At 42.3% G+C, this 25,204-nt stretch overlaps 1 protein-coding gene across 2 annotated transcripts; it reads right to left on the minus strand.

Annotated features, from left to right (window-relative positions):
• Nucleotides 1–14,387: 14,387 nt before the first annotated feature.
• Nucleotides 14,388–23,902, minus strand: CABP5 (calcium binding protein 5). Of its 2 annotated transcripts, none has more exons than XM_082605950.1 (6): nucleotides 23,631–23,902; nucleotides 22,041–22,071; nucleotides 21,490–21,543; nucleotides 20,333–20,442; nucleotides 17,216–17,363; nucleotides 14,388–14,982 (listed from the first exon to the last, which is right to left on the minus strand). In XM_082605950.1, the coding sequence occupies exons 1-6, from the start codon at nucleotides 23,691–23,693 to the stop codon at nucleotides 14,957–14,959; spliced, it is 432 nt and encodes a 143-aa protein (XP_082462076.1). In that variant the 5' UTR covers nucleotides 23,694–23,902; the 3' UTR covers nucleotides 14,388–14,956. The 2 variants fall into 2 exon arrangements, with proteins under 2 accessions (XP_082462076.1, XP_082462075.1); XM_082605949.1 differs by having other exon boundaries at nucleotides 21,400–21,543.
• Between the last annotated feature and the right edge of the window lie 1,302 nt (nucleotides 23,903–25,204).

Below are 25,204 nucleotides of genomic sequence, written 5' to 3' on the forward strand. Positions count from 1 at the left end.
CTTTTCTCTCTGCACCTCTGTCTCCCCATCAACCTATTCCTCTACCGCCCTCCTGTGGCCATCCTGGCCCCTGAGTCTCCCCACAGCCGGTCCTCTGACCCTGTCCTGGTCCCATTTAGCAAAAGCTCCAATCCTCTTAGGCCAGGCCAACCTCAGCAGAGCAGAGAGAGAATTAGATCAGATTTGGGAGGGGGACACTCACGTGACAGGCTCTGGAGTGGAGTGCTGGGGGGAAGGGAGAGGCAGACTGCCAGGATATAATGAAAGCCCCTCTTGCTTACCCGACGGACTCTGGCGAGAATGTACACACACAAGACCACTGAAACCCCACCCACTCAAACCCTGACATTGTAGCCGAGGGCAGGGAGGATCTAATATTCCGTCTATTCCAGGAGAAGGAGCTGAGGTGGGGACGTCCCTATGGGCATTCTGGGGACAGGGGAGGAGGGAGATAAGATTCAGATTCACCCTGGGCAGGGGGGAGGGAGAGGGGTGCCCCTATAAGGATCCTCCCACCCCCTCTGAATCCAGGAATCTTTGCCATCACCTAGGAGGCTCTCCTGGGCTCTATTCCACCTCCCCTCCACAATCTCAGGCTGTGTCCTGACCATCCTTAAAGGAAGCCCTTGGCGACCACCATCCTGCTTTCTCTTTCTCCATGAGTTTGACTAAATTCCTCAGACAAGTAGAATCATGCACTGTCTGTCCTTCCATCTACGTTATTTCACTTATCCTAATGTCCTTCAGGTTCATCCACATTTTCACAATTGGCAGAATATCTTTCTTCTTTAAGACTGAGTAATATACCATTGTTTGTATATACCACTTTTTCTTTATCCACTGATCTGTCGAACATTCTCCAGGTTAGACTATAGGTTAGGCTAAAGCAGTGTTTGGGGGTTTTTTTTGTTTGGTTTTTTTGCGGTGCGCAGGCCTCTCACTGTTGTGGCCTCTCCCGTTGCGGAGCACAGGCTCCGGACGCGCAGACTCAGCAGCCATGGCTCATGGGCCCAGCCGCTCCGCGGCATGTGGGATATTCCCGGACCGGGGCACGAACCCGTGTCCCCTGCATTGGCAGGCGGACTCTCAACCACTGCGCCACCAGGGAAGCCCAAAAGCAGTGTTTTAAATAGGGAAAAACTGGCATGGAAGATATCCAAATTCATCTGCAGGAGAATGGGTAACTACACTATAAATCTGAGTACCCAATACTGAGCTAGTTATATAATCAACATGCAGTGACACCCAAATATAAAATACTGAGTGGAAATGTAAGTTGATGAATGCATTATACAGTGTGCCATTTTTCTAAGTTAAAAAAAGCCTCCATAAGTGCATAAATATATTGCTTATGGTCAAACACCACATAGTAAGAGAATAATGCTAGTTTGGGAATTATATACTTCAAAGTCATAAGAATAATAAGTTGGAGAGATACAGGCAATAGAAAGAGAAGGCGCCTTAACTGCTCCATAATTTTATTTCTCCATTTTATTAAAAACGGACACAATTTGAGGTAATACTTATATTATTTCTTTACCACTCTGTATGAATGAAATGAAACATTATAAACATTTTTTAAAAACTGGGATGCCACAGCGTGAACTAGGGGCACTCTGAAAATTTTTAACAGTCAAGTCATCAAAGATGCAGAGATTTGATAATTTGAGACTCCAGGATGAACTAACAGGTTCTATGCAGTTACTGCCAGTCATTCCCATGTATGAGGACAGGAGAACAAATATCAATCTCCATATAAGATCTAGAAGTTTTGGAACATTATTCCCATGGGAACAGCTATTGAGGAGGATCTGTTATCTTCTCCTGGAATATTTTATCAAAAGTTTCAGCTTCAGCCACCATGAAGTAATTTTTCCAGTAATGCCTGACAAACATAAGATAAGAGTCAGATCAGATCTAGGGGTAGGTCTGAAGACCCCAATACATATCTTCCTGGATCTATTTCTTCTGTCTACTTGACATGGAAATTGTAGTTAATATAGCAGAATGACCAGTGGTTCATTGGTAGGCTTTTATACTGCCTGGCAGTCACACCCATTTATACCTCTGCCTGCTTGGAAACAATTTCCTACATTCTCCTCTCCCCCAACTCACCCTGTATATAATTCATCAGCAATAGTGCAGCCTCTATTTTCTGATACAACCAGTACTCTAGCCACTTTTTGCAACCTCTATTTCTACCACCTTGGTCCAAGCCAACGTCATTTCTCACCTGGGTTATTGTACTTGACGTCTAACTAGTCTCTCGGTTTTTGATCATTTTCCTTTATAAGTTATTCTTAGCATGACAGCCATATGGATCCCTTGAGAAGCTAAGCCAGATTGTGTCACTTCCTGGTCAAATTCTCTAAGAACTTCTGTTTTCACTCAGTGAAAGTGCTTATGGCATTCTCTGTGGCTTCAGGTGATTTGGTCCCCTGTCATTTCTCTGACTTCATCTCCTATGACCATCCACTCTCTTGCCCCACTCTGTCACAGTGAGTCTTCTGATGCTGTCTCAAACATGCTAGGCATTCCCCCACCTCAGATTACTTGCATTTCATGTTCCTTCTTCCTGGAATGCTATTCTCTCAGATATATCCATGTCTCTCTCATTTGTTTCTTCAAGTCTTTTCTCCAATGCAAACTTCTCAGTGATGTTCTCTCTCACCACCCAATTTAGAACTATAAATCCCCATCCTTGCTGTATTTTACTTCATAACTCTTATCATGTATGATATGCTATATGTATTTCCTCTGTGTACATGTGTATATGGTATGTATGTCCAATATATGTAAGTTTTAGAAATTCACATATTTTTCTCTTTAAATTACCAAAGACAGTGTTTTGAAGAGTCATAGACACATAGTAGGTACTCAAATATTTGTTGAAAGCATGATTAAAAGAATGAGGAATGTACTACTATCCACTCCATTTTACTGATGAGGAAAAAAAGACCTGGAGAAGTTACACTTAGAAATTGATGGATGTTGGGAATTCCCTGGCGGTCCAGTGGTTAGGACTCTGTGCTTTCACTGCCATGGGCCCGGGTTCCATCCCTGGTTGGGGAACTAAGATCCTGTAAGCTGCATGGCATGGCCAAAAATCAAAAAACAAAACAAAACAAGAAAGAAATTGATGGATGTGGATTTGAAGCCAAAGATTTTGACTCCAGAAGCCATACTCTTAATTATATGATTATATTATTATTTTATATATCATATAAATTAATATGTATGTATCATATTAATATATTAACTAAATCAATATATAACAATGATAATTATATACAAGTTAATAATATATGAATATAGATTAGATCCTCTTATATGCACAGTATTACAACAGAATGTTTAATAAGTAATTGATGCCTTATATACACTTTACTCTCATGCTCATCATTACCTTCATTATTAGAATAATTTTTCATATTATTGATTTCTTATGCTCTGTGTCATCCATAACACACTTGATTCTTGGTAAGGCAGAAGCCCAAATCTCTGTAAATTCAATACTGTCACCCCTAGTAAACATCAGTTTAGATGAAAGAATCCAATATTTCTATGCAGGTGTCTCTGTAGTTCTAAATCCTACCCGTTTTCAAAATCCTAAAATCTTTCAGATGTTAATTTCTGCTTAGGTCTCTCCTTATTCCTTTTCTCTTAAAAATCTCCCCGAGCTCTTGTGTATTCGTTTTCTAGGACTGCTGTAACAAGGCACCACAGACTGGGAGGCTTAAACAACAGACATGTATTTCCTCACAGTTCCCGAGGACAGAAATGAGAGATTGAGGTGTTGACAGAGTTGGTCCCTTCTGAGAGCCCTGAGGGAAGGGTCGCTCCAGGCCGCTCTCTTTGGCGTATACATGGTTGTCATCTTCCTCTGTCTTCACATCACCTTCCCTCTGTATATCTCTGTGTCCAAATTTCCTCTTCTTACAAGGATACCAGTCATACTGGATTAGGGCCCACCCTAAACAACTCATTTTGACTTAATTACCTCTTTAAAGACCTGATCTCCAAATATGGTTACATTCTGAGGTACTGGGGGTTAAAATTCACATATGAATTTTGAGGAGATACAATTCATCCTATGAGATTCTGCCTTCTGGCCACCCCACCCCACCCCAATTCATGCCCTTCTCGTATGCAAAATACATTCACCCCATCCCAACAGCCCAGAAGTCTTAACCCATTCTAACATCAGCTCTAAGTCCAAAATCCCATATATGTATATATATATATATATATATATATATATATATATATATATATAATATATCTATCTATATCTATCTATCTATCTATCTATCTATAGTATAAATCAGGCATGGGTGAGACTCAAGGTATGATTCATCTGAGGCAAGATTCCTCTCCAGCTGTGAACCTGTGAAACCAAACAAGTTGTCTGCTTCCAAAATACAACAGTAGGAAAGCCATATGGTAGATATTCTCATTCCAAAAGGGAGAAATCAGAGAGAAGAAAAGGATCACGGGTCTCAAGCAAATCCAAAATCTAGCAGGCCAAATTCCATGAGATTTTTTTTTTTTTTGCGGTACGTGGGCCTCTCACTGTTGTGGCCTCTCCCGTTGCGGAGCACAGGCTCCGGACACGCAGGCTCAGCGGCCATGGCTCACCCAGCCGCTCCACGGCATGTGGGATCTTCCCGGACCGGGGCACGAACCCGTGTCCCCTGCATCGGCAGGCAGACTCTCAACCACTGTGCCACCAGAGAAGCCCCATTAAATTTTTTTTGGATCGTATTATCTGTTTTTTTTCTTTAATTTTAATTTTTTCGCTGTGTTGGGTCTTTGTTGCTGCACTTGGGCTTCCTCTAGTTGTGGCGAGTGGGTGCTTCTCTTGTTGCAGAGCACGGGCTCTAGGCACATGGGCTTCAGCAGTTGCAGCACACAGGCTCAATAGTTGTGGCATACTTGGGCTTAGTTGCTCCATGGCATGTGGGATCTTCCCGGACCAGGGATTGAACCTGTGTCCCCTGCATTGGCAGGCAGATTCTTAACCACTGTGCCACCAGGGAAGTCCTCCATTAGATTGCAAGGATTGAGAATAAGCCTCTTTGTCTTGATGCTCTGACCTTCTGGCCCACTGGGGTGGGGGACCCCTCTGCCCTGGGTAGCAGCCCTCACCTGCTTGAGGTCTTTTGAGTCGTTTAATTCCTTCCTTCCATGGATCACCATCCTGGATATATCTGAACTATAGGGTTCGAGCCCTGGTCCGGGAAGATCCCACATGTCGTGAAGTAAGCTCGTGTGCCACAACTGCTGAAGCCTGCACGTCTAGAGCCTGTGCTTCACAACAAGAGAAGCCACTGCAATGAGAAGCCCATGCACCGCAACAAAGAGTAGCCCCCGCTCGCCATAACTAGAGAAGGCCCGCGTGCAGCAACGAAGACCCAATGCAGCCAATAAATAAATAAATAAATTTAAAAATTCTTTTTAAAGGCTGGAAGAAAATTACACTGAGATACCTGCCCAGCAATTGCTTGAGACAACAGTTAAATCAACTAATCAAGTTAAAGATTGACAAATGTCCTGAGTCCCTTTTCTTGACCCCTCACTGGGGGCCTCAAAGCCTTCTACACAAAAATGGATAAAATGGTTGGGGGATAAAAAGGAAATTTTCTGGGACTCCTTGTAAGACCAAGACTTGTTGATGGGGCCCTAATGGAAGCTGAAGATAAAGGTATAAGTGTTGATAGAATTGAGATGAAAGTTTATAATGATTGGTGTATTTGAAAGGGCTTTATATAAGGTGGTTACCTCTCTCTTGCCTAATTATATTATGGGATAGACGTTATGTCTTACTGGGGAATGGTTTCCCTGCCTGATGTTATAAGACAGGGCATATAAATCTGCTCCTCAGGCAATATATTTTTTAAATTTTTTATTTGCTTTTGGCTGTGTTGGGTCTTTGCTGCTGCGTGTGGGCTTTCTCTAGTGGTGGCGAGCAGGGGCTACTCGTAGTTGCAGCACATGGGCTCAGTAGTTGTGGCTCACAGGCTCTAGAGCACAGGCTCAGTAGTTGTAGTGCACGGGCTTAGTTGCTCCGTGGCATGTGGGATCTTCCCGGACCAGGGCTCAAACCCGTGTCCCCTATATTGGCAGGCAGATTCTTAACCACTGCGCCACCAGGGAAGTCCTGCTCCTCAGGCAATATTAATTAAACATACTAAAGGAAACCAATAGGGTTACCTGAGCCCACACACTATAAAGTAAAAACTGGGGGCTCATATTAAAATAAGAGCAAATTTTAAAAAATGTAGTTGGGTAAATCAGTCTTTTGATATCAATTAGGCAGCACACCAGTTCTTTGGGAAATTAAAAGCAACTGTCTTTGTCTTGCAAATCTCTACAAATCAGAAATGTAAATATAGCCCACAATGGCATGACACTGAACCTAATTCACTCAATCAGGTAGAATCTGAAACCAAAGGAAAAAAAAGGATGAGGGGAGTAAATGAGGTCTTTTTATTTTTTTATTTTTTAAACAAATTTTAAAACTATTTGAAAAATAAAATGTCCAGAAATAGGTTTTTTATGATCACTTTTTTTCACAATCCCTTTGTGTTATAGTATATAAAGATGTAATCTATTAGGAAAGCATCCGATAAAACATTAGAAAACAAAATATTGGTGCTATAAACTCAAGTACACATAAACATGTGTGTATACATTTACATTTCCTTGTTTTTTTGTTTGTTTTTATTCCATGCCTCCTCCCCCGCTATTTCCTTGTATTTTCCAATAATGTAATAAACTGCAGACATTCTAAAAGGACAATAGAAAACTTTTTAAATATCCTTGGAACCTTCAGAGAACATTTTTGTTTTGTTGAGACTTCCCAGCTTCTCATGAAGTTCCAAAATGATAAATAATTGAGCAATTTCAATTGTTGTTTTGCCAAAAGGTACTGTGTGTGTTTTTCTGTTCATCATGACTTGTGAAATTCAGCTGTGTCCTTGGTCCTAGCTAGCTAGAGCTGGGAAAATACAAAGCCGTTCCACTATGGCTCAGAGAGGACTTTAAAAATTTTTTTAATTTTATTGAAGTATAGTTTATTTACAATGTTGTATTAATTTCTGCTGTACAGCAAAGTGATTCATATATATATATATTTGTATATATATATTCTTTTTCATATTCTTTCCCATTATGGTTTATTACAGGATATTGACTATAGGTCCCTGTGCCATACAGTAGGACCTTGTTTATCCATCCTATATATAGGATGCATCTGCTAATACCAAACTCCCAATCCATCCCTCACCCCCACTCTTGGCAACCACAGGTCTGTTCTCTATATCTGTACTTATGTTTCTGTTTCATAGATGAGTTCATTGGTGTCATATTTTAGATTCCACACATAAGTGATATCATATGGTATTTGCCTTTTTCTTTCTAACTTCACTTAGTATGATCATCTTTAGGTCCATCCATATTGCTGCAAATGGCATTATTTCATTCAAAAAGAGGCCTTTTTAAACTCAAACTGCTGCAAAGTCTCCCTCACCCCAAACTGAATTCACAAAGAAATATATTTAGAGTATTAATAAATAATGTTTGTTGCCACACTAAAAAGTTTTCTATAAAAAAGCACAAGTTTTTAGAAATCATAAATAGTGTCTATAATTTTGCCAATCTACAGAATGCTAATGTAAAAGACAGTTTGTAATTGCTTACACCTTAGTTAAAATAAAATTTGAGTAAATACATTTTAATATTAAAAGTAAGCTGGTACAAAACTAGAATTTTGTTTTCTCTCTGTGTTAAGAGAACAAAGGTTTTTTGGAATACTGATCTGCTTTTGACAACGGACTGTAAAGTTTCTTTACCTTTTCAATAATCTGTGGTAACTTTCTGTATTTGTCTTTAAATTTTTTTATTGTCACTTTGGTTGAATGAATAAGTACTGTTTCACAATAACCTATGATCTTATTTGACCAAGTATTTTTTTTTTTTTTTTTTTTTTTTGCGTATGCGGGCCTCTCACTGCTGTGGCCTCTCCCGTTGCGGAGCACAGGCTCCGGACACGCAGGCTCCGGATGCGCAGGCTCAGCGGCCATGGCTCACGGGCCCAGCCGCTCCGCGGCATATGGGATCCTCCCAGACCGGGGCACGAACCCGTATCCCCTGCATCGGCAGGCGGACTCTCAACCACTGCGCCACCAGGGAGGCCCTGACCAAGTATTTTAAAACCTTTTGATACCTTTAACAAACTTCCCCAAGTCAAATTCTAAATGAATTTCTTTTGACCTCTAGCTAACTTTGGGATGATGTTTCAAGGGGACCCTGAAACATCCCAAAGAAATAAATTAAATTAATTGAGTTTATTTGGTATATTAAATTACATGGGAAACATTGTCAAGTAAGAGGCGATAAACCTTCTTAGGTTATACTGTATGGGTAAATATCATTAATATAGATATTCCAAAAATTATATGGAATTCTTTAAAATCTGGTATGTCCTGGTGTAATGTTATCAGTAACAATTCTAGTTATTGTCTTAAAATGTTGTAGGTCACAGAAATAACCAAGTTTCTTTTCAATTGCATTATAATCAGATCTTTAACCATGCCACCGTAAGTCTTTTGTCATTTATAGACAGTCATTGTTTTACTCTGATGCTTTTACGAAAGGAAGATCTTCAAAACGATTCATAAAATAGACTTTTTGACAAATAAGGTTTCTGATGACTTTCAGATCATACCATTGAACTGGGTAAGAAATTAAAAATTCTAATGGAAAACCTGATGGCTTCATCCAGATCAATAGGAATTAATTACATGGGACTGAATGAACTGATAAATATGATTTATAATTTTATGACTGCCTGAAATATTACTGGCTTTTAATCTTTGTTTTCCAGAAACCCTTTCCTCTTAGGCTAAATATATCTTACAGCAAAATGATAAAGTATACCTTTGTAAACAAAGATGAAACATTTATCTTTTTCTCTCTACCTGATCCCCCCAGATTTTAGCTTCTCCAGCTGACTCCCCTCTGGACTTGATGGCTTATTGCAATCCAGATTAAAACTAGTTATACTAATCATTTTAACTTGCTTTCTCTTTGTGGTTTTCAAACTGTTTATGCTTCGTGTCTTTCTCTGCTATACTATGACCTTATTAATGTCACTAGCTATATTATTTACATCCTGTCTATTTTGTAAGATTGCAGTCTCTTGCATTACCCAAGGTGTAATCAGGCCTCTGACAAAATGAATGATGGATAAATGTCTTAAGGCAATTGATCACATATACAACTATATAGAATAATTGTAATAGTGCAACTCTAGGTATAGGAAGAAGCAACAAGGGAAAACATTATCAGGATCATAATAGACTAGTAAGACAGACAATCCAGACAACTTTAGTTTATCAACAGGGCCTAATCCAAAAATAACATATTGAGTGTCCTGTCAATGAAATTCTCCTCTGACCTAGGAATGAGACATCATAGAGTTGTGATACAAATTGGTCACCAGATGCCTCCCAAACCTTGGTCAAATTTATGACCAACAGGGGGCACTGTAAACAAAGAATATTGCCTGTCATTCCAGTTCTACAAGGATCAAGCCATTAGCCACTGCAGCTGCCCACCAATGGTACACCTCAAGGGAATTCAGGATGGAGAAAAACAGGCAGAATTCTTTGCTTTGGATACTGGCCCTAGATAGTTAAGACTGCACATCTAAGGAATAATTTCAACGAATCCACATTCTTGCATCTTCCCATACATTAAAAAAGCGCTAAAGTGATTAACTTGCGAAATCTGGTCTTTGTAATGCACAGTACTCTCTAGATGTTCAACTACATGTTTTTCTTTCCAGCAAGAACAAACAAAAACAAAACAAACAACAAAAAAACTTGATGTATATCTTTGTTCCTCTCTTATCCCTTTGGAGCAGTTCCTCAGAGCTATCTGAAGGCTGTCTCCCAGGCTAGAGTCCTCGGTAAGATCCCTGAATAAAACTTAACTCACAAGTTTTCAGTCGTGCGTTTTTCTTCAGTTGAGAGTTCCAATGGATAGCGCTGAGTATGTGATATTCAAGCAAACGCTAATTTATTCTTTTATCCTATCAAGGAAATTGTGCAAGGAAATGCCACCCATGTGCTCAGGAGGTGGAGGTATGAAACAGATTCAGTCCCTGATCTTCCTGAACTTCTGGGGGGGACAGGTGAGAATGCAGGTCATTTCAAAGTAGCAGGTGAAAACACTGAAGAGCCTGAAGAAGCCCTCAGGGGAGTCCCTCACCCAAGCCTTGTGAGAGAGGTGCAAGGGCTAGAGCAAGCCTTAGACCTCAGTCTGGGCATTGTGGACATCTTGGCCCAGATCATTCTTTGTTGAGCAGGCTGTCCTGTGTACCTACAGCATGCTTAGCAGTAATCCTGGCCTCTACCCACTAGATGGCAGTAGCACCCCTTCCCCCGGTTATGACAACCAAAAATGTTCCCCATGGCCCCTGGTAGAGAACCAGTGTCTTCGAGGAAGGGATGTGAAAGCTGATATTCTCAAGAATAAGGACAAGTTACCCAGGCAAAGAGGGTCTGCGCCTCTCTGAGAGAGGAAGAATAGACCATCACCGGGAAGTATATTTATAATAGAGGCCATCTTCCAAGTGGACACATATTTCCACCTTTCACGTTCATTATTCTGAATCCTAAAAGCAAGAACATTCTGCAATTGCAACAGCAATAATATAAAGAACAACAGCAACCATAGCTGGTGTATTTGAGGTCTTCATGCTGTCGATCACTAGCCCTCAGTAAGAGAAGGAAGTGGATTTACACATTGGCTGTCTGAATCCAGAATGCGTGCTCTTAATTACAACACTGTAATTATCAGTTGGATCCAACAGGAAAAAAGATAAAGTAACGCATCCTTGGTCACAGAGTTAGAAAGTGACCATGTTGCGATTCAAAATCTAGTGGGGGGCTTCCCTGGTGGCGCAGTGGTTGAGAGTCCGCCTGCCGATGCAGGGGACACGGGTTCGTGTCCTGGTCCGGGAAGATCCCACATGCCGCGGAGCGGCTGGGCCCGTGAGCCATGGCCGCTGAGCCTGCGCGTCCGGAGCCTGTGCTCCGCAACGGGAGAGGCCACAGCAGTGAGAGGCCCGCGTACCGGAAAAAAAAAAAAAAACAGAAACAGAGTCACAGACATAGAAAACAAATTTATGGTTACCAAAGGCAAAAGGAGGGAGAGGGATAAATTAGGAGTTTGGGATTAACAGATACACACTACTATATATATAATAGATAAACAACAAGGACCTACTGTATAGCACAAGGAACTATATTCAACATCTTGTAATAACCTATAATGGAAAAGAATCTGAAAAAGAATAGATATATGAACATATATATACACATATATATGAACATATATATATATATATACATATATATATATGAATAACTGAATCACTTTGTTTTACACCATAAACTAACACAACTTTGTAAATCAACTACAGGTCAATTTTTTTTAAATGGTGCTCTCTCTATTGTAATATTATAAGACCACTTGACCAAAGGGAACCATTGTATTCTTTGTCTCTTTCTTAATTTTTTAAATCAATAGGGAAAAAAGAAACAGTATAAAAGAAAAGGGATTTGAGAGATTCTGTTTATGTTTTCTCAAAGCCAAGACACTTGATCATTATATGACTTCTATTTTTTGTGCACAGGACAAAAGACATTTAGTTTGTTTTAACCAATATCCTACTGTTGGGTATTTAAATTGTTCCTGCTAGTATCCAGCTTTTGCATATTTAGGATTTACTTTTCCCTGGTATCACTGTCTTTCATTCTCTTAGATCAATGCCCCCCCCCCTTTTATAATAAATATAACATCCTTTTTACTCCCCTGAAATGAAATTTATAAATAACATTACCTATGTACATTCATCATTTCAAAACAATGAACATACTTCTTAACTGTAATATAAGACAGAAATAAAATGAAGGAAATTGATACTAAAGTAATAAGCATGCATGACCATAAATAACCTAAAGGACATTAAAAAGTGGCCACAGGATTGTATCTCTAAGCAGAATCTCTTTGATTACACGAGCTAAAATGACTACAAGGACTTCCCTGGTGGTCCAGTGGTTGAGACTCTGCACTTCCATTGCCCGGGGTAGGGGTTCCGTCTCTGGCCAGGGAACTGAGATCCCACAAGCCGTGTGGCGTGGCCCAAAAACAAAACAAACAAAAAACAAAAACAAAATGAAAACAAACAAAACAAAACCTGGAAGTTATTACAAGTATACCTCAGAGATATTGTGGGTTCCGTTCCACACCACTGTAGTAAAGTGAGTCACATGAATTTTTTGGTTTCCCAGTACATATAAAAGGTATGTTTACACTATACTGTAGTCTGTTATGTGTGCCATGGCATTATGTCTAAAAAAAAGTACATACCTTAATTTAAAAATACTTTATGGCTAAAAAATGCTAACCATCATCTGAGCTTTCAAGGAGTTGTCATCTTTTTTGCTGGTGGATGTCTCGCTTGATGTTGATGATTGCTGATTGATCAGGGTGGTGGTTGCTGAAGGTTGGGGTGACTGGCAGTTTCTTCAAATAAGACAGCAATGAAATTTGCCATATCAATCGATTCGTCCTTTCATGAAAGAGTTCTCTGTAGCCTGTAGTGCTGTTTGATAGCATTTGACTCAAAGTAATGTAGAACTTCTTTCAAAATTGGAGTCAATCCTCTCAAACCCTGCTGCTGCTTTATTAACTAATTTCATATACTATTCTGTATCTTGTGTTGTCATTTCAACAACCTTCACAGCATCTTCCCCAGGAGTATTTTCCATCTCAAGAAACCATTTTCTTTGCTCATCCATAGGAAGCAACTCCTTATCCAGAGCTTGTGCATTTCAGGTTGCCCCAAAACAATTATAATTGTCACGTCAAAAATCTCTGATCACAGATCACCATAACAAATACAATAATAGTTTAAAAGTTTGGAATATTTCAAGAATTACCAAAATGTAACACAGAGACACACAGTGAGCAAATGCTGTTGAAAAAATGATGCCAACAGACTTGCTCAATGCAGGGTTGCCACAAACCTTCAATTTGTTAAAAACGCAATATCTGTAAAGCACACTAAAGCAAAGTGCAATAAAACAAGGTAAGCCTGTACTGCCTCTGTTGAAAACTTCCACTCCGGTTCAAACAAATCAGGATCAACTGGTTGAAATTGAATTAGAAAATTAAAAATAGACATTTTTTTAAAATGCTGGAAAAGAGGTCCCCAGGGAATTCCTTGGTGGTCCAGTGGTTAGGACTCTGCGTTTCCACTGCAGGGGACATGGGTTCAATCCCTGGTTGGGGAAGTAAGATCCCACAATCTGCCTGGTGTGGCCAAAAAAAAAAAAAAAAAAAAAGAATTAAAAAAAAAAAGTCCCCAAACATGCTTAAGACATATAAATGGGGGCAAAATTCTGCCAAAAGTACATATAAAGACACAATCAGGGCCGAGAGATATTTAATTCCATATCACTGTTTTGAACAAAGTAAGGAATGCAACCCCTGCTTTTTTTTTTTAATTAATTAATTAATTTATTTATTTATGGCTGCATTGGGTCTTTGTAGCGGTGCACGGGCTTCTCATTGTGGTGGCTTCTCTTGTTGCAGAGCACGGGCTCTAGGTGTGCGGGCTTCAGTAGTCGTGGCTCGCGGGCTCTAGAGTGCAGGCTCAGTAGTTGTGGCGCAGGGGCTTAGTTGCTGCGTGGCATGTGGGATCTTTCCGGACCAGGGCTCGAACCCGTGTCCCCTGCGTTGGCAGGCGGATTCTTAACCACTGCGCCACCAGGGGGAAGCCCTCGTTCCACTTGTTTAAATGTAAATTAAAATTTTAGAAAAGGAGGCTATTGAACCAGGTGACCCATTCTCTACGTCTACTTAATGGACTTCAAAAGTGAGAAAAACTCAGAGGAAGGTGTCAAATGAACTCTTTATTTGGAGGACCTTTGAGTTACTGAAGTGTCCTGCTAGCAGGCAGAGGTAAGGAGGAACATATCCTTCCAGTTTCCCAGCACAGATCAGGGTCGGGAGGTGAGGGATGGAATCCAACAGAGGGAACCTCCCCGAGCAGCCCAGGGCAGAGCCACGCGGAGGCAGGGGGCTTCCAGGAATGGCTTTGCGGAGACCCGGCTGAGCCGAGGATTTGGAAGAACCCATCTTCTCTCTCTTTGCATGATGTCATTTCGAGGGGGATTAATTCTCTGGGGGATCAGCTTGCTCTAAACCTTGATAATCCAGATTTGTGATTTAATTCAGTGGTCTGAGTATCTGACACAAGGAGAAGGAAGTAGGAGGCTAGAGAGATAAAAACAGACTGTGCTTCCAAGAAATCAAGGGTGGGGGTGCGGTCATCTCATTTGGATGCCTCTTTAATTAACCAGTTCCATGCCCAGTCTTCTCAAGAACGCTGTTTCTACCCTCATGATTGATCCATGCCTCCTTCTACTGAAAGAAAGAAACTGAGGAGATTTGAAGCAGTTGAAGCAAGAAGGGGGAAGGGTAAACTCTGTGCTGAACTCTTTGAGTCTAACAGGGGAAAAGACTACTTTAACCCAGAGGAACTGCGGGAAGAGACTCTGGCAGGTCATAGGGATTTAGGATTACGAGAAGTCAAAAGATGTCATTAGTCTTTGGAACTTGGGGAGCAGCAACTAGACTGTTCTGTTCACATTTTCACACGCAGACTCTTCCTTCTTAAACTAGTTCCAGAGATGTAACCCCTACCCCATCTAACCCCTACCATAACCAAAGCTATCGTTTCTAGTCTAACCTCAATCCATAGCACTGCCGTACCAGTCTCCCACCCTCTCTCCTTTGAGGGCCCTTGGGGATGTGGTCCTCCACTAGGGCTTGATCCATGTTGACCAGGTGGAGAGTGACGGGGGATTCCAGAACCTCCTCAACGAGACATCATCTTCACAAACTCTGCAAAAACAAAATTTCTGGTGAGGCACCTCTTTGTTTTTTTTTTTTTTTCTTTATTTGATTTTTAAAATAATTTTTTTATTGGAGTATAGTTGATTTACAGTGTTGTGTTAGTTTCAGGTGTACAGCAAAGTGATTCACTTATACATAGAGATATAATCATTCTTTTTCAGATTCTTTTCCCTTTAGATTATTACAGAATATTGAGTAGAGTTCCCTGTGCTATGCAGTAGGTCCTTGTTGTTTATCTCTTTTATATATAGTAGTGTGTGTGTATGTTAATCCCAAGCTCCTAATTTATCCCTCCCCCCTCAGTGAGGTACCTATTTGTAAGAGTAGCTGCCATTATTTTTTCCAGCCTTTACTATGTGTCAGGAACCACCGGTGATCTTTGGGAAATTAATAACTTGACCCTCTATGCCTTGATTTCTTCATCTACAAAACGGGAATCATAGGATTGCTATTTACCTTCTATGATTTTTAAGATGGTTAAACAATATAATGCTTAGAAGACACACTCAGTGTTCAACAAATAGTCATTATGAGTCTCTGATTTCAACTTTTCAACCCATCTTGGAGGGGTAAGTACCGTTTTACAGGTAAGCAAACTGAGGCTGGTGAGGTTGACCAACATGGCTGAGATCACGTGGATGGTGAATGGAGAACCCTGGAATGAACCCAGGCGGTACTTGACTTTGCTGGGACTCAATGTCAGGTGGACTTATTGGTCCCACCCAGGTCTCGAGGCCCCTCTGTCCTTCCCTGGCCTGTGATTGGCCTGAGGAACTATTTCCTCAAACCACTGTACCTCTCCCAGATATTCATTGATACCTACTCTGCACCTGAGCCTGGCTAGATCCAGCAGGCATCCAGCAAACATTTGCTATGTCACAGCCATGCAACAAACATCTATACTAAGTTTCTACGCTGGGAATTGCACAGCAGAGATGGGTTAGAGAAGCTCCCTCTGCCCCACAGGAATTTACAACCCAGGTGGCAAATGTAACTCAAGGCCTGCAGTCATAACTTCCTTTGGAGAGGAAGAGAAATATCCTTGTATGTCTTTACAGCTGGGTCTACTACACCAGATAAGGACAAAGGGAAGCTTCTTAGCAGAGGCTGCACTGGCATGAACTCCTGAGAGATGCATAGGATTTGAAAATGCATTGATAACACGGGAAAGGTGTGGTAAGTGGAAGGAACATCAGGGAGAAAGGAACAGAAGTTGGAGAACACAGAGCAGTACCAAGTGTGCACCAGAGCATAAAAATTCAGAGTGGTTGTAGAAGATAGAGTCTGGGTGGGTGGGTAACTGGAGCAGCATCATGGATGCACTTGAATATCAGACTAAGAGTTTGAACCAGAGAATGTCACGACGCGAACTTGATGTGCCCTATTGATGTCTCCCACAGAAATGATCCCCCCTCCCATCCGCTATTTCTCATTTATCCAATCACTCAAGACACATGTGCTGAGCTCTCTGCTAGGAATTGGGGTATAATGATAAAAGATTTAGTCTGTGGCCTCAGAAGGAAACAGGCAATCAACGATTGGAAGCTACTGTGATGTCATGTGCCAGTATCACTGCAGAGGCATGCGTGGGTGTTACGGGAGCACCGAGGGATGCCGAGCCTGGTAAGAAAGATGGGGCCCCAGCCAGGGGCATAACTAAGACTTAGGAGAGAGGAAAGGGTTTTACGGACAGGACATGAGCAATGACAGCAAGGGGTCCTTAGCGCATGATTTCTTTTAGTTTTTCTCTGAAATTGGGGAGAAAGGTATCATCTTTACTCCCATTTTGCAGGTGTGAAAACTGACACTAAAAGAGAGGAAGTGACTAGGATAAGGCCACATAGTTACTAAGAGGCGATCCTGAATTTGAAACCCATGAATCTGACCCCAGCATCCCAGCGGCTAACTAATCCACTCTCCTTCTGATGGGACATTTTTTTCCTATGACAAAGGCATCCAGGGAACAAAGAAGGGATGGGAGAGGTGGAGTAGGAATGGGCTTCTGGGCAGGGTGTTCCAAGGAGTGGCCAAGACAGAAACCAGGAGAGGTGAGAGGCACCGAGCTCTTGGAAATGACATGGGCAGAAAGGGATGAAACAAACACCTCCAAAATCTAACTCCCCTCCTCCAACCTCAAACTGGGGGAAGGGTGAGAAGGAATGGCCGACTTGCGAAAAGATCACACTGGGGAGATGGAGGTGGCTGCCCCACACAACATCACCTTCAAAGTCGACGGTGCCATCTCCGTTAATGTCGGCTTCCTGGACAACCTCAGAGATCTCCTGGGGAGTGAGCTTGTCTCCCAGGAGCCTCTGCATGGCCTGCTGCAGCTCCCCCAGGGTGATCTCCCCGTCTCCGTTGGCATCAAACTGAATTGGAGCACAGGGGATGATATTAGCAACAATGACCACAATAATAATAATTAATAATAGCACTGTTTATTGATCACTTACTGTGAGTCAAGAACTCAGCTAAAGATAACCAACAAGGACCTACTGTACAGCACAGGGAACTATACTCAGTATCTTGTGATGAACTATAATGGAAGGGAATGCAAAAAAAAAGAATATATACATTTATATATATATATATATATATATATAATGGAATACATACAGTTTTATATATATATGTATAACTGAATCACTTTACTGTATACCTGAAACTAACATGACATTGTAAATCATTGTAAATTTCACTACTGTGGCCCTGGGTCCAATCCCGGTTGGGGAACTACAATCCCACAAGCCACGTGGTGTGGCCAAAACAAACAAACAAAACTCAGCTGAGAGCTTTTGCACATTATCCTCTAAAAGTCAGCTCCTTGAAGGCAGGTTCAAGGAGTCTTGTTCCTTGTTCCATGCTTAGCCCTCCCTATGCTGCACACCTTTAACTAATCCACTAGAAAGTCTTAGAACATAAGTTCTATGTCCAAACACATCTGGGAGCCAACTGCCTTTCTACAGCTACATTGATGCTAACTAACCTGGTTCAAACCACAATCATCTTGCGCCTGATTATGGCGACAGCCTCCTAATTGGTCTTCCAGCTCCCACTGTGGTCCTACATAATCTGTCCTCCACACATTGGGACTTGACATTCGTGTTCATTTAAAACACCAATCAGATCTTGTCCCTCCCTGGCTTAAAGTCCCCCGATGGCTTCCTATCCCACTCAGAAGAAAATCCTGACACCGCTCCGTGACACGCAAACTCCTATGGGACGGGGTCCTGCCTTCAGCAACTCTTGTTTATTTCATGCTACTCTCTATGGCTCATGCCTCTCCAAGTACTCCAGGCTTGCTCTTCCTCAGACATGCCTTCCTGCCTTTCAGTGTTTGTACCTGCTGCTTTCTAATCCTGGGATGTGATTTCCCCTAAAGCAGTGCACTGCCCAAAGGAAATACAGTGTGAACCTCATGGGTAATTAAAATTTTTCTAACAGCCTCCTACCGCACATACACAAATTTTAAGGGAACAAGTGAAATTAATTTTTTATAATTGATTTTACTTAATCTATCTAATATATCATTTAAACAATTTTAAATGTAAGCAATTTAAAAATTGATTTAACCATGTAATCAATTTAAAAATTATTAATGAACTATGCTACATTCTCTTTTTTTTTCTGGCATCAAACCATTTTATTTACCCAACGTCCTTCTCCTGGCCGGGATCTCTCCAGCTTCACAGTCACTGAAAAGCTGTTATATTCTTTTTATGCATACTGGATTTCATAAGACTTAGTATAATACCATGCTAAGGACTTACTTAGTATGTCTTTAGCATGGTTAGTTAACACACCTACCCTCCAAAGATACTTAAACTAAGCTACTAAATCTTAATCCAGCGTGTATTTTATACTCACAGCACGTCTCAATTCAGACACTAAATGTTATCAGAAATACTTGATCTGCATGTAGGTTTCATGAAGTATATAGTTGGAAAGGTGGATTTGCATACCCAAGTTGTTCCAAATGAAAGTTTTCCAATAATTGCATTGAGTATTCATTTTTAGATTCAAATGAATTGAAATTATATTCAATTGAATACAAATGGAAATTTAATTGAAACTAATCAAAATTAAATACAATTATGTGTATGCAATGGAATATTACTCAGCCATAAAAATGAATGAAATAATGCCATTTGCAGCAACATGGATGGACCTAGAGATTATCATACTAAGTGAAGTAAGTCAGAAAGAGAAAGACAAATATCATATGATATCACTTATATGTGGAATCTAAAATATGACACTAATGAACATATCTATGAAACAAAAACAGACTCGCAGACATAGAGAACAGACTTGTGGTTGCCAAGGGGGAGGGGGTGGGGGAGGGAAGGATTGGGAGTTTGGGATTAGCAGATGCAAACTGTTATATAAAGGATGGATAAACAAGGTCCTACTGTATAGCATGGGGAACAATATTCAATATTCTGTGATAAACCATAATGGAAAAGAATAGGAAAAGGAATGTCTATATATGTACAACTGAATCGTTGTGCTGTACAGCAGAAATTAACACAACATTGTAAATCAACTATACTTCAATAAAATTTTTAAAAATTAAATACAATTAAAAATTCAGTTCCTCAGTCACACAAGACACATTTCAGGCCAGTGGCTACCACTGTGGACAGAGCATTTTCATGATCACAGGAAGTTCTATTGGGCGATGCAGCTCTAGATCTTTACATGAAGCTGAGACAGAAAACCACACAGCTAGTAGGTAGAGATCTTCCTGGGATTTGGACCCATGTTTGCCTGACTCCAGGGTGTCCCCTTCCGAACACTATACACTTCTTTATTTCTGCCTCACATAGTTGAAAGCTCTCTGAGAGAGAAGAGCATTTTATCAAGGAATCTAAGTGAATTTCAGCAAGCCCCTTACCCTCCCTGGATCTCATCTTTTTAAAGCATCCCTACAACAAGTAGTTTCAGCCAGATGATGTCTTGCAGCTTCTTTCTGGGATCTCAAATTCTTGGATTCCCTCTTCCCATTACAGGCATGAGGATTAGAGGTTCTAGCATGTGTTTTGTAGATTGCAGGATCTTGGATAAAGTATGCAATGTCCATGAGCCTCAGTTTCCTCATATGTAGTATTGGGATACATGACTACTTACTCCTAATGTTATTTGTGAGGACAAAACTAGATGAAATAGGTAGAGGACCTTGTGTATTGCAAGTGCTTGAAATATGTTATTTTCCTTCCCTATAAATCCCACCATAGTTAGAAAAATAACTGGTTTTGGTGGGTTCTGTCCATGGTTAATGGCTAATCATTAGACCTCTTGGGTCTCCCTCAACCACCTCCAACATTATGAAACTTACTTCCTTGAAAGCATCTCGCATCTCCTGGACACCAATCATCCCAGCTGTTTCTGCAAGCAATTTGGGGGCCATCAGCTCCACAAAATCGTCAAAATCTACACGGCCACCCACTGAGGACAGAAGAGGCAGGTCTAGTGAGATTCCATATGCCCCCAACCCTCCATTACCTCACTTTGCCCTTCAACTCTGTTCAAGAAATAGATCTGCTCCAATCTCTCTGCCTTCTAAGAGCTTCCTTTCTTAGCCAGCTCATGCCCTCTTGTCCCTCTCATCTGAACAGGAGTGGATGGGGTGCCGTATGGTGGAAGTAACTAACTGTTGGTGTGACCTTGAGAAAATCTCTTAATTGGTTCAGATCTAGGTTCCCTCATCTGAAGATCTGGAGAAGGGAGAATATGAATTAAGTGGGCACTCAATCCCTTCCAGATATGAATACTATCACCTCCTTGAATTCAGCATTGTTTACTCAGTAACATGCCCAGAAGCAAACCCCGTAGCAATTTTATCCCAGCTTCGATGACAAAATCAGCTTGTCTCCATCTAAAAACCCATCTTTTTTGTAACATTATTCACCAACATTAGGCTCCAACTCCAAGTTTGTTTCCAGCATCAAATACAGCTCCAATGTTGCCCTCCACTGACAAATCTTAGTGGGGATAGTAATAACTTACGTTTAATAAGCATTTACTAGAGGCTAAGCCTTTACCTGTATTAACATCTTTATCCCTTCCTTTCTACAATCCCACAAGGTAAGGAGTGATATCATCTTCACTGGGTGGATGGGGAAACTGAGACTCAAGAGTGGGGGCCAACTCCACTTCTTATATGACTACAGTTAGTAAATAACAGAACTGGGACTTGAACCCAAATCTATCCCTAAAAGTCACGCTTTTAACCACTTCAAATGCTGCCTCCCTAAGTAGAGTCTGAACTGTTTCCTTCCAGACTTCTAGCCCCTCTTCCCTCCTCCTTATCTCCAACTCTACTCTCAACCTCCATATATCCTTCCTAGTTCCACCCTTAGCCCTCCCCTAAGCCCAGTCATTCCTTCCACCCCCTGGCCTCACAGTTCATGCGGATTTGCTGGCCCAGTTCAATCAGTTCCATCTCCGTGGGCATGTAACCCATTGTCCTCATGAGATTCCCCAAATCCTTACAAGAGATGAACCCATCTCGGTCCTTGTCAAACTCAAGAAATGCTTCCCGGAGCTCTGAAAGTTAAGAGAGAAGAACTTTGGGGAAGTTGAAACAGTCACTGGGGAAGAGTAGCATGCCTTGAAACTATCAATGAGGTACTGACAAAAGACTCCTCGAAAAAGAATACATTATAAAAATTTTTTAAAGGAGTGATGTATGAAATGTGTTAGCAAAAAGACTAGTTCCTGAGACCACTAAATGATAGCACTGAAGTCCTTCACATTTTTGGGTGAAGTTATGGGAAACTTCGAAACTACCAAGAGAAAAAAACAAGTTTGGACTCATCCTAAAACTCAGGCATCATTTGTGGGTCTCTGAGACCCTTGGGCATGGGGATGGTTTCTAAACACTTGGGGAAGTATTTAAACTGCCACAAAATCACAGTTGAGTGGGAAGAGAGGGTGTTGTAAAATTTTCATGTCAAGGGGTTTACATTGAAATGCACAAGGGAACAGAGAGCAGGTAAGTGGGTGGATGGCAAAGTGGGGGCATTTAGGGGAGAGAGCTTTACCTTCAATCTCATCTGGTCCCAGTGGTCTTTCCTAGAAAGGAATGCAGGGGGCAGGGGATTTGGAGAGAGGATCAGGGATCCACATTCACTTCTTGAAACACATCTCATCCTCATCCTTTCCTGTTTCTCTTCCCTTCTTGCTCCCGTCTCCCCCTCTCACCTTCTTTCTCCCATCTCCCCCTCTCACCTTCTTTCTCCCATCTGCTGACTCCCATTCCATGGCTATTTGTTCCTCCTGTTCTTCCTCACCCCTTCTCATTTCCTCTCTCCCATCCTTGAATCTTGGTCTCTCTCCTCCTGCCTTTCCCAAATAGACATCCATCCTGTTGTGCCGAAATGTGTCCTGGAGGCCATGGAATCCAATCCCCTTCTTCTCCAGATGAAGAAAGCCAGACTTAGAATCACAGCTCACATACTCAGTTTGCTGACTGTGCCAGGCTTCCACAGTCATTTCATTTAAACGTCTTTGAGGTAGAGCCAAATATCACTCCCATCTTATTTAAGAGGAAGTCGAGGGACAGAGAGGTTAAGGAAACTGCCTGAGGTCACACAGCACCTAAGTGGCAGATCCCCTCCCAAAGCAGGGAGACGTTAAATCATTCCTTTGAGGTCATGCAGAAATTCAGGTGCATTGAGAGCTGGGATTTGAATGCAGGTCTACTGGCTGCCAGGTCAGAATTCTTTCCACTATACCCCACTGGCTGTTTTTTCCACCTGCCTCCATGCTTTCTCTCAAGGGTTAGAATCCCCTGGCTGTGGAAGCTGTGTTCAGTGGCACCCAGGCAGGATGATCATTGCCAGCATGACCAATTGCTAAAACCTTTCATGTTGCCACCACCCACTCCTGGACATAACTGAAGGGTCAGGCTTGGGTACATGGCACATCATCTGGAAAATTCCATCAACCCCTGGCCTCTTTCACCCCCTTTTCTCCCTTTATCCTTGGAGATTTTCCCCCAGCTTCTCTTTCTTACTATCCCCTTCTCCCCAAATCTCTCTCAATCTTTCTCTCTCTCATGATCTTAAAAACTAACAATTAAAATCATGACCGTTGGAACCAAACAGACCTGACTCTGCCATTTACTAATTGTATAAGCTTAAAGCAAGGGACTTCATGACTCAGAGCCTTAGTATCCACGTCTGTAAAATAGGAATGAAAGTATTATGGACCTCATGAGTCATTCCGAGGATTAAATGACATCAGGAATGCAAAGCCCTTTGCACAAGTCTGGGCACACAGCGATGACTTAATGAGTGGCATCTATTGTTATCACCACCTCCGTCATCATCACCACCGTCATCACTATGGGTGTCAAAGAAAAGAATGAGGATGATCACCAACAATGACATCATCGTAGTTCCCCTTTCCTTTTTCTTTTTCTTCTCCTTCATCTTCCACCTTTTGGTCCTGACTTCTGACTTCACCCTCACGCATCTTGCTGACCCACGTGTCCCCACGATGCTCCCTGGAATTCTCCTACCTTCTCAGTTCATGCTCTCCCCACCGGCTCCCCTCTCGTCCCTTCTCTTCCCCGCATCCCAGCTCCCTTTGCCCTGCCCACCATCCTCCCTCATTGTCCCCAGACTCACCCGCTGTTTCTCAGCAATGCCTTTTCTTAGGAAGATGCAGGCGGGGCCCATGGGAAACTGCATGGAGGGGGCAGGGCAGAGCTCGCCAGGCGCCAATCTCAAGACGGCTCCCCCCCTTCCTGTCCCCCGTCGTGGCTGACTCCTTGTCTTCTCTACCACTCCTTTGCCAACTCTTCCTGCCTCTCTTGGCCTCTCCCTCGGTCACCTTGGCCCCCTTAGAGCTGTGACAGCTGGGTCAGAGATCTCTACTCGGGTTGGGGAGGGATCACAGTTGTTCCTGCCTCCCCATCTGGCTTGAGAATGGAGGCGGAGCCAGTGTCAGGCTCTGACCTTTTATCCCCAGAATAGAATTGGAAGGATAGTTTTGAAAATGAGGATTAGAGCAGAGGGCATCGATTCGCACAATGTTTCAACAGGCACGTTGAGGGATCAGTCTAAGCCTGGCCTCTGCTGGCCTTTGTGTGTGTGAAGATGGAGAGGACATCTGGCCTCCAGGAGCTCTAGGGTAACTCAGGAATGTGTGTAAACGAGCAGAATGCAAAAATTGCGTGACAACCTGACTTCAGGAATAGACATGCACAGTGGCTCAGAGGGGGATATTTGCCCTTCCTGTTGCTCCTCTCGTCCCTTCCTTTCTTCCTGAATAGTTCAGGGGGGAGGGGCGAGGTAGCCATCCAGGCTGGTGGGGGTGGTCAGAGCCCAAGGAGGCCATGAGGGTGCCTGCACGGAATGGGGAGGGGACTGGGGGCCATCGGTGTGGGGAACGAGACCTTAAATAGGAGAGTGGAGCAAGGGGTAGTCGCCACAATTCTTTCCACTATCCCCCCTCAGGCAGGGGGGTGGGGGGGTGGAGGTGGCGTGCAGTCCCGCCCAGAGCGTCAGGGCCTGGGAAGGTGAGGAGGAACCCATGGAAGAGCAGCCTGGTGTGGAATACTGGAGCGTGAGCTGGGTGATGAGGATGTCTACACGCAAGTCTCACATCACGTAGGGGAAGGGTTTGCACCATGAGCAGAGTGAAGGCAGCGCTGTGTAGGGTGTTGAAGCCAGATCATGGCGAGAGGCAGCCCCACAGGGGTGGGATGGCAACGGAGAAGGGAGGTTGGTTACATGTGGGATTGTATGGAGGCTAATGGGAATCGGGTTGCTCGCTGCTGGAAAAGGGAGTTCCTAATGCAGTCTAGAAAGGGGAAAAGGTAGAATGAGCTCTGTGGTGTTGGCTTGGAACGGGAGGCACTGGTATATACTCATGGATTTCAACTTACAGAGAGGGACATACAAAGAAACACAGACGTCACTGTGTGTGTGACACGGGAACATATATTCTCTAGCTAAGAGGGTACAGAAGCAGTGACACCGCAGCATTACTGAACACCTCTACCCTCCAGATCCTGACTTCTAAATACCATTCTCCACTACGTAGGAACCAAGTCTCCTAGAAGCAATGGCTGATTTCATGTCTGGAGCAGGACAAGTGTTAATATTAGAAGATGAGCCTGAAATTTACATCTTCTTGTGCCATAAAGCAAGAATGTGCTCAGAGTTATGGAGGCATGTCAAAAGGACACAGAGGTCAG

Source organism: Mesoplodon mirus (genome assembly GCF_964341445.2).
Source record: "Mesoplodon mirus genome assembly, chromosome: 19".
In the NCBI taxonomy this organism is placed as follows: domain Eukaryota; kingdom Metazoa; phylum Chordata; class Mammalia; order Artiodactyla; family Ziphiidae; genus Mesoplodon; species Mesoplodon mirus.